The sequence below is a fragment of the Leptonychotes weddellii genome, chromosome 2, assembly GCF_054177405.1.
Source record: "Leptonychotes weddellii isolate Sample4059 chromosome 2, ASM5417740v2, whole genome shotgun sequence".
In the NCBI taxonomy this organism is placed as follows: domain Eukaryota; kingdom Metazoa; phylum Chordata; class Mammalia; order Carnivora; family Phocidae; genus Leptonychotes; species Leptonychotes weddellii.
In genome coordinates, this window is record NC_138370.1 from 94,352,515 (window position 1) to 94,362,958 (window position 10,444).

Sequence of the window (10,444 nt, forward strand, 5' to 3'; positions counted from 1 at the left end):
CATTAATTAATGTCCCAGCTGACCTTCGACACTCACAATTCCTCTTTGTCCCCTTGGTGGTGAAGTTGGGGTTATCCTGGGAATCTGCTGGGAAAACTCTTCCTCTCTCCCCCAATCCCAGAATTCCTTTCTATCATCTATAAAGGATTAGGAGTTTCCTAGATTTGTAAGATTTTTATCATCATCCTTTACTATTCTCTTTGTGGCTTCTGTAAGAATCTCACTGCTCTGAGGTAGGCATGCCTTTCCCTTTCCCACTGGCTGTTTTCTAACATTATATTAGATTTGTATTTTAAATTTTTCAGTGGGATATAGAGAGAAAGGAAAGGTGGACAATTTTTTTCTGTCAACTATATTGAATTGGAGATCTTTTTAAAAATTGTGGTGATGGTTGGATTAAATAAATATTAGCAAATAAGGAATAAATTGTTTATATGTTACCTCAGTTGGCATTGTTTTTTTTCTTTTTGAGAGAGAGAGACAGAGAACAGGGGAGGGGCAGAGGGAGAATGAGAGTCTTAAGCAGGCTCCAAGCTCAGCGCAGAGCCCCAGGTGGGGCTCGATCTCACGACCCTGAGATCATGGCCTGAGCTGAAATCCAGAGTCAGATGCTTAACTGCCTGAGCCCCAGGCGCCCGGCAAATATTTTTAAAAATTAAATATAAAATATACTATAATATAAATCAGCTTTTTCTAAAGTATAAACATTTTCTAAAACAATAGTTCTATGGGGGTATTGATAAAAGTCAATGTAAAAAAAATAGATTCTGTGTTTAAATAAATTTGGAAAATGCTGTGTTAAGCAAATAACCTTAATCTAAGATTTTTCAGAACCTTAAATATGCTGATGCATTGGACTTTCCAAGATGGGAATGTAGCCAGTAAATGATCTTTTCTGATGCAGTTGAGACTCGTGATTTGTCAGTTAATTTTCAAAGTTCATTTAAGTTAAGGATTATAATAAATAATGCATATGAACATTTAAACTTAAAATATTTGAATATATTTTTATTTAATGATCTTTTGATGAAGAATTAAGGCTTTTGCTTAGACTATGGGTTTTTTGATTGGTGATCATTTTTATCTTGTATATACCATACCCACAAATACACCACCCATAAAGATTTACCATTCTGGGGCACCTGGGTGGCTCAGTTGTTAAACGTCTGCCTTCGGCTCGGGTCATGATCCCAGGGTCCTGGGATCGAGCCCTGCATTGGGCTCCCTGCTCAGCGGGAAGCCTGCTTCTCCCTCTCCCACTCCCCCTGCTTGTGTTACTGCTCTCACTAACTCTCTCTCTCTCTGTCAAATAAATAAATAAAATCTTTAAAAAAAAAAAAAAAGATTTACCACTCTGAATTCTTAAACATGGAGCAAGAACGTGTGAACCAATCTAAGTGTAGAGTGATTTAAATTTTTTCAATCTCTTCTAATCTTTTACATATATCTCATCTATACTTGAGTCAAAGGCAGTTTTTTTGTGTTTTGTGGCTAAAATTTTTAAAGCAAATCTTAAGTCTTTCTAAATTATTTAATTTTCTTAAAGCAACAATTATTTTTCTTCATACTCATAATGGTTCAAATAATATCTGATTAAGTTATAATATTATAACTAATCCAACTGGTATAAATAAGTTTTAGAACAAATACAATTGACTCTTTGTATTAACTCAACTGGTGGTAGAAACGGTGTACAGGTATTGTGGAAAATAGCCTACTAGCTATGAGTACTCAGTATGCTGTGGAGATGGCATGTTATACAGAAAGAAGAACATTAATTAATCTAGAGCATCAGTTAAGTAGAAGTCTGTTAAGAGAACTTGTATTCTATCCACAGATTGCCAACTTTATTTGCGCATGAAAACCATTATATGGCAGAGCATCTTTTTAGACTAATGTTCTACCTTGGGAAAGTCTGATATAGCTATAAAGTTGTTTTATAAGAAAGATGAGTTAGATGTTATGTTGCTTTATTTACATTTTTTAATATAATCATAAAATAACTTTAAAAACATAAAAGTAATTGCATTAAAACATGAAAATGTTACTTATTCAGATCTTAGTTTGGGTGGAATCTGGTAGATAATAACTAATTTTGGTTTTTGAGAAATAACATATGACTAGGCATGTAAGAAATCCAAAGTAGTTTTGAATTGAGCATAGTTCTGAGTTCTTTAAAAAATGTTTGTCTTGGGTGCCTGGGTGGCTCAGATGGTTAAGCTTCTGCCTTCGGCTCAGGTCATGATTCCAGGTCCTGGGTTCGAGTTCTGCATCGGGCTCCCTGCTTCTCCCTCTGCCTCTCTCTCTCTCTGTCTCTTATGAATAAATAAATAAAATCTTTAAAAAAAAATGTTTGTCTTTTCAGATGATCTTTGGGTGGTTTCAAAAACCCTGGACTTTGAATTGGATACTTTTATTGCATGTAGTGCTTTCTTTGGACCATCATCTATCAATGAGGTGGAGCTACTACCTTTGAAAGGTTATTTCCCCTCTAACTGGCCCACTAACGGTAAGTGTTATCATGCCCATATTAATTTATATTAAAAGAAGAACGATAGACATAAGATGCATTGTGAGCAAGGATGCTAACTTTGTGTGGGATTATTTGATTAAGGCCAACAAAAAGCCAACCACCTCAGGGCGCCTGGGTGGTTCAGTCGGCTGTGTCTGATTCCTGATTTCAGCTCAGGCCATGTTCTTAGGGTTGCGAGGGTGGGGCTCTGCACTGGGCTTGGAGCCTGCTTAACATTCTCTCTCTCCCTCTCCCTTTGTTCCTCCCCTCTGCCCCCCTCCCTGGCTCACACACACTCTCTCACAAAAAAAAAAAAAGCATCCATCTCTATTTCCTGAAAATATGTGTAAAAGTTGAATATATAAATATTTCTGCAGTTCAAGTCTCAGAGGGCTAACAATATAATAAAATCTTGAACCCTCACTTAAGGATTTGTTAAAGTTGATTTGTTTTTTAAGATCCATCTATTTATTGGGGCACCTGGGTGGCTCAGTCGGTTAAGCATCTGCCTTAGGCTCAGGTCATGGTCCCAAGGTCCTGGGATTGAGCCCCGTATCGGGCTTCCTGCTCGGTGGGAGGCCTGCTTCTCCCTCTTCCTTTCCCCCTGCTTGTGTTCCCTCTCTCGCTCTCTCTCTCTCTAATAAATAAATAGAATCTTAAAAAAAAAAAAAATGCATCCATTTATTATTTGAGAGAGAGATAAAGAGAGGTGGGGGGGCATAGGAAGAGGGAGAGAGAATTTCAAGCAGACTCCACACTGAGCACGGAGCCCAGTGCGGGGCTCGATCTCATGACCCCGAGAACACAACCCTCAGCCGAAACCAAGAGGTGGACACTTAACCGGCTGTGCCACCCAAGCTCCCCTAAAGTTGATTTTTATATAACTGATTTTTAAAAATATAAACATTAAAAGTATAAATAAGAATTTTCTTAAATCATTTCTTACATTAAGTTCTGATTCTCTTGGTTTTTTTAATTCTTTTGGTTTATTAGTCTAATAGGGTACATTTAGTAAACACATCATTTCTTTTTACATTGAGAAGGTCTTGTAGATTTTATAGGGATTTTGCCAGCAATGGAACAGGAAGGTATGATTTTTATTTTGAGAAAGTTTTAATAAGATAGTAGGCTACCATCCTTATTATTATTTTTTTTATTTTTTTAAAGATTTTATTTATTTATTTGACAGAGAGAGAGACCACGAGAGAGGGAACACAAGCAGGGGGAGTGGGGGAGGGAGAAGCAGGCTTCCTACGGAGCAGGGATCCCGATGCGGGGCTCGATCCCAGGACCCTGGGATCATGACCTGAGCTGAAGGCAGACGCTTAATGACTGAGCCACCCAGGCACCCCCATCCTTATTATTTTTTAATAAAGGAAGTTTTAGTAGCCTGAATCCCTATCCAGTTCTAAGAATCTATAGATTTCTTTATGCCTCTTGATCTCTGGAATAATTCCTGATAGTTGAATTTGGTCTATAATTAGAGACACAACATTTAATGATTCACTTCAAGTTTTTTTTTTTTATTTTTATTTTTTAAGATTTTCTTTATTTATTTGTGAGAGAGAGCAAGCACAAGCAGAGGGAGAAGCAGGCAGAGGGAGAAGCAGGCTCCCTGCTAAGCAAGGAGCCCGATGCGGCGCTTGATCCCAGGACCCTGGGATCATGACCTATGCCGAGGGCAGATGCTTAATCGACTGAGCCACACAGGCGTCCCCATTTCAAGTATTTCATATACATTCTTAACTTTTGATTTTTTTCTTCAGGAACTGAAAAAGCTAGTCAACTAGCTTGAGTCCAGTAAAAGCCTAATTACCTAAACATTTGTTACTTAATATGTCACTTTCATATGCATATTTTCATATTTGTTGCAGTTCTTTCCCCCATATCAGCATTCTAACTTTATGCTTTCCATATTTTCCTATAAAATAGTTGAACAAATAAAATGTTCAGAAATTACACAAATAACTACTGTACAGCACAAGATGGTATGCTTATTAGTTGGAACTGTCAAGCAGTGTCACCATGCACTAACTCAGAACAGTTGTTCTTGCTCATTAGCTGACGTACAGAAGTCTAAATTTTATTTAAGTTATGCAATTTATGGATACCCATTATGAAAAGTATGAATAAGCGAGTAGTATTGTAGTTTAATGGATAAAAGGACCTCCATATATACTTAAGAGTTTATTTTATGTCATGTGATTAATTCAGTAGCCAAGCTCTGAGTTATATGAACATTTGGGGAGGGGCGGAAGGCAGAGGGAGAGAGAATCCTAAGCAAGTTCCATGCCCAGCACAGAGCCCAACACAGGGCTCGATCCCATAACCCTGAGATCACAACTGGAGCTGAAATCAAGTCAGATGTTTAACCAACTGAGACACCCGACTGAACAGTTTTAATAGTTTTTTTATGATCCATTTTTTTATATTAAATGTTCATTTTCTGCATTCTCTCTACAGTAGTGGTCCATGCATTGTTGGTTTGTAATGCTAGCACAGAGCTGACCACTTTGAAAAACATTCAGGACAACTTTAATCCAGCTACTCTACCTCTAACACAGTACTTGTTAACAATGTAAGTCATTATTTTACCCTTGGGTCATTGGTATTCCAAAATGTGACTAAATGTGAATTTGAAAATGAAATCAAAGTACATTACATAAATTTTTGCCAACAATATTCTTATTATCTTTCAGAGACCATGAGATTACTGTTTGTCACTAGTTAAAAATAAAAGGATGTTACTGCAAATTTTTTCCATTTGTCAAGGAATAATATTTTAAGGACTTTTTTGAGTGTTAATTTTTTTATTCATTTGTATTTTTATGCCTCAAATGATTTAATATCTAAAAGAATCCTTTTACAGGTTGAATTCAGTAATGTATATTGATGCTAACTTTATTCTTGACATAACCTATAACTTACTTTTAATTTTTCAAGTACCATACTCCTTTTTAAAATATTGGAAGTGATATTCTATTAAATTCACTAAAATGGTAGAAAAAGTATAGTTTCTAATTTGGAATTTTATGGAAGTTCTAGGTAAAAAATTAAAATCCTTCTGATTCCATTATATTATTATCTATCTTTGTTATTTAATCTTTGAAATGAATTCATTCTATGTAGAATTTCTTTATAGAAATAGAAATAAAGCCAATTTATTTATTGCAGTATTACCTGAAATAGAGGCTATATTAATTATCTGTCAGCTTTATATAGTGGAACATGGGCTTTAAGTCATGCACCACTTATTATCTGTGTGCTTTTTGGGAAAAAATTTAATATTTCTGTATCTTTATTTGGGGTAATTACTTCCTAATGTTGTTTTTAAGATTACAACAAATAGTATGTAAAATGCTCAGCATAGTACTTGCACATAGTTGATGGTCAACAAATGTTAGTTCTCTTCTCTTACCCCCTCCTTCAGATTGGGGCATATATGCATTTATGCCTTTAAAAAAATGTTCTCTGGGATGCGTATGAAGTGAAGGTTAAGCTATGAATAGGTTTATTTACCTATTTCAAAAACCGCTCATTTTTCTTTGATTTTTTTTTTTTTTTTTTTGCTGCCTTTATACTAGGTCTTCATCAACTATAGTTAGCAACAAGAGAGTCAATAAGAGAAGATTTATCCCACCAGCCTTCTCAAATATCAACACAAAATTTGAACTTCTCAGCCTAGAAGCAACATTGCGGTTAGCTAGTGAATTAATTCAGGCACACAAGTTAAATAAGGATCAAGCTACAGCTTTAATTCAGATAGCTCAAATGATGGCATCCCATGGAAATGTTGAAGAAGTGAAGGAACTGCAAATCCATACCCTCCCTATCACGATCATACATGGTAAGAAGTAAGAAAGATAATAGTTCTAGTAAATATCCTGTTATATAAGCTTTTGTAACTTAGCCTGCTTGTAATTTCCTAGTCAGACAAGATTCCAGAAAAACTCTGCATAGATTATTTTGAATCTGAACCTACTTTAGTAAACTATTAGATGAGAGCAGAACTGACCACCCTGAAAGGGAGAATAGGCAGCGTATCTGATGAATGAGTAGCATCATGCACTCATTATTCACAGCATCCAGATGTGATCTAGGTATCCATGTGTTGCACTATCAGAGTGAACTTCAACTCTGAGCAGCAAAGCCTTTTATTAATTCCTAGTTAGTTTACTCTTTCATCCTCCCCCAGCAGCTATTCCAAACCTTCATTCTCATAACCCCTCCTGGCCCCTGCCCCACTCTCTCTGAAACTGATCTTGCCTCTAAAACAGGAAATGGAGCTTATAACAGAAACTCCTCTCAATATCCTGCCATCCTTCTCCAATTTACCTAAGTTTGAATCTATTTTTTAACCCCGTTTGGTTCTGTCCCAGTAAGGGCGCTTTACTTTCCCCTCTTAGAGCTAATTATTCTATTTGGATTCTGTCACCCCTTTAGCTCATTTCCTCTCACAGACCTCCACTCCAGAGCTGTTTTGTGCTACTTTGAGGATTTACATCACATCCACCCTGTTGACCAAGCTAGATGTCTGGGAGTCATCCTTGATTACTCTTTCTCCCTAGATGAAGTGACTCTCTTAATCCTCCTCCTACTCTCTTTTTATCTTCCCTCATCAGATCAGTCACTGAGATGTTTCCCTTCTAGTGTCTACCTTTCTTTCATATCGGTTTTCTTCTCTCCAGATCACTAGCATCCCCTCAATCCCAGCCTTCACCATACCTTCATATAGCCTACTGGTGAGAGGGTGGGCTCTCAAGCTAGAATCCTGGGTTTATATCCTGGCTCTTTTATTTATTAGCTATATGATCTTGGGCAGGTTACTTATCTTTTTAATTTCCTGCCTTGTAACGTGGAGTTGATAATAGCATCTGTCTCTTAGGATTGGAAGATTAAATGAGTTAACTGGTTGGTAAAGGTCTTAGAACAGTGCCTGTCACATGGGAGGCACTCAGGAAAGTTAGCATGTATTAGAGTATTGTAACAATATTGTAACAATTACTGTCACACCACTTTCTAATTGATCTACCTGTAGTTTTACCTTTCTTAATATTTTCACTCAAGTAGTTTTTACAAAATACAATCTGCCTAAGTCAGTTCTGTTGCTTAAAATCCTTTAGGGACTGTCCCTGGCCTACAAGACAAAATTTAAACTTTTTAGCCATACCATGCAGAACTCTTATGATTTATCCTCTTGCCTATCTTGTCAGCCTCGTCTCTTGCCTATTTGCTATAGGCTGTATAGAAATAGGTAACATCTACATACTTTGTCATGCCTTTGCCTAGAATGACCCTTTCTTTAAGTCGTCTGGATATCTTATGCTGAAAGACTTCGTTCTGCTACTTCTTATTTTTAGGAAACATTCCCATCTCCACCAAAGCAGAAAGGAATGTTTAATACCATAACAGTGTTACTTACCATATCATTTTATCATTGTTCCTTTACTTTATCTGTTTTCCCAACTAGACCAGGGTCTCATTAAATGTGGAGATCTTTGGTTATCTCCTTATCCCCTGTGCTTAGCACATAGTGGCCATTCAGTGACTGTTTTTTGAATAAATTAATTTAAACAGAGGAGAGAGGAAGGCAGATGGATGAAATGTTTCTTGTGCTTTCAGAAATTTATTTATGACACTGCCTTTATTTTTTCCCCTTCCTTCAAAATAATTAGGTGTTTTTGGATCAGGAAAGAGTTATTTGCTGGCAGTGGTGATTTTGTTTTTTGTACAGCTATTTGAAAAGAGTGAAGTTCCTACAGTTGGAAATGCAAGACCATGGAAACTTCTCATTTCTTCTTCCACTAATGTAGCTGTGGACAGAGTACTTCTTGGGTAGGTATGACTAGTGTATTTAAGTAGCTAATATTTTATTATTTTATTTTATTTTTAATTTTTTAAAAAGTTTTATTTATTTAGTCTCTACCCCCAACGTGGGGCTTGAACTCAGGACCCCAAGACCAAGAGTCACATGCTCCTCCGACTGAGCCAACCAGGCGCTCCTAAGTAGTTAATATTTTAGGTTATTGTTAAGAGAGGCAATCCGTCATGGGCCCTGAGTGTTCATGCACATTTTTGCTGGGTATGTCAAAAATTCCAGGCCTTAGTCTCTGACTCAAGAGCCAGCATCAATGAAACAGTAATAAACTAAGTTTATTAGGTTGTAAGTAGGATAAAATCAAATACCAAACCTGACCATTTTGGCACAAAGATAAGATACTCAATAAAAATTAAGTTCAGTCATGTAGGACTAAAATGTATATTGTTGAGGGAGGCGATCTGCTCTGGGACCCTGAGCATCCCTACTGGGATGCTAAGGATGCAAGGCCCTGACCACTATTACCCAAGACATTTCTCAGTGTTATGTTTGCAGCAAGCAACCTTGACTGACAAGGTAGTATCTCCCTCCAGGACAAAGAGCAGGTTTGCTTGCTGATTGTTATAAGAATAGTGGCTCTCCAAGTTCAGTGTTCTTTTCTGCAGCTCAGCACATTGCATGTGCAGGCATCCATCTGGACCTTCTGTATCTTTCCACTGGACTTGGGGGCCAAGGGAAACCAGTGCATATTTGTGGATGCTTATGCTGTTTCCTGTGCCATGAATAAAAGTCCTTTGTCTCTGACTCAAGAACCTTGGAAGTAGGCTAAAATCGCAGAACCAACTTATAGGTTATTCTCTTATATACCTGTCTGTATGAGCATATAATAGTAAAATAGCTGATCAGTTTAGTCAAATTAAGTTTTTGATTTTAATAAGAGGGATATAAGGAAGATAATCACAATCTGTCCTGCAGGTATAAAATTTTTGTGATTGTGTAAAATTTTATTAAAAATGCAAAGAAAGGGGCACCTGTGTGGCTCAGTCAGTTAAGCAGTTAAGTATCTGACTCTTAGATTCGGCTCAGGTCATGATCTTAGGGTCATGAGATCAAGCCCTCTTTGGGCTCCACCCTCATTGTGGAGTCTGCTTGTTCCTTTCCCTCTCCCTCTACCCCTCTCCACACTCGCATGCCCTCTCTCTCTCTTTCTCTCTCTCTCTAAAATAAAATAAATACAGTCTTAAAAAAAATTTTTTTTAATGCAAAGAAAATAGTATATATTTTACCAGTATCTCAATGTTTAATTATCTGAATTTTGACATAAATGACAAAAGTTTGATTAGGAGAAATAACTCATTATTTCAAAATGTGTAGGCTTTTTAAAAATTAGCTTTTATAATTACATAAATGAATGCTTAAGGTGGAAAATATGCAGACTATACAGATAATATATTTCTTTACAGATTTTTTGTGCATACACACATACTCATTTATTTTCCAAACTTAGCATTCAACATAATGTATTATTTATTTTGTGTCCTGTTTTTTTCACATAAAGATTAAGTATTGGAGTGCCTGGGTGGCGCAGTTGGTTGAACGTCTGACTCTTGGTTTCAGCTCAGGTCATGATCTCAGGGTTGTGGGATCCAGCCCTGCATGGGGCCCTGCGCTCAGTGTGGAGTCTGCTTCAGATTCTTTCTCCCTCTCCCTCTGCCCCTCCTCTGCTCTCACACTCTTATCTCTCTCTAAAATAAATAAATAAAATCTATTTTTTTTTTTAAGATTTTATTTATTTATTTGACAGACACAGCGAGAGAGGGAACACAAGCAGGGGGAGTGGGAGAGGGAGAAGCAGGCTTCCCGCGGAGCAGGGAGCCTGATGCGGGGCTCGATCCCAGGACCCTGGGATCATAACCCGAGCCGAAGGCAGACGCTCAACGACTGAGCCACGCAGGCGCCCCAATAAATAAAATCTTAAAAAAAAAGATTATGGTATCAAATCCTCTTAGAAAATATAATTTTTCTTAGCTCTGTCATATGCAAGGATCTGCTTATACTTTTTTTTAAATTTTATTATGTTATGTTAGTCACCATACAATACATCATTAGTTTTT

General features: G+C 37.0%; 1 protein-coding gene across 1 annotated transcript in view; it reads left to right on the plus strand.

The window, feature by feature from the left end:
- ZGRF1 (zinc finger GRF-type containing 1) overlaps positions 1–8,466 on the plus strand; it is a 61,094-nt gene extending 52,628 nt beyond the window's left edge. The window contains exons 16-19 of the mRNA XM_081813124.1: positions 2,366–2,509; positions 4,976–5,090; positions 6,097–6,359; positions 8,188–8,466. Coding sequence (XP_081669250.1) covers positions 2,366–2,509; positions 4,976–5,090; positions 6,097–6,359; positions 8,188–8,351 — 686 coding nt within the window. The 3' untranslated portion in view covers positions 8,352–8,466. The remainder of the gene's footprint in view (positions 1–2,365; positions 2,510–4,975; positions 5,091–6,096; positions 6,360–8,187) is intronic.
- Positions 8,467–10,444: the final 1,978 nt, after the last annotated feature.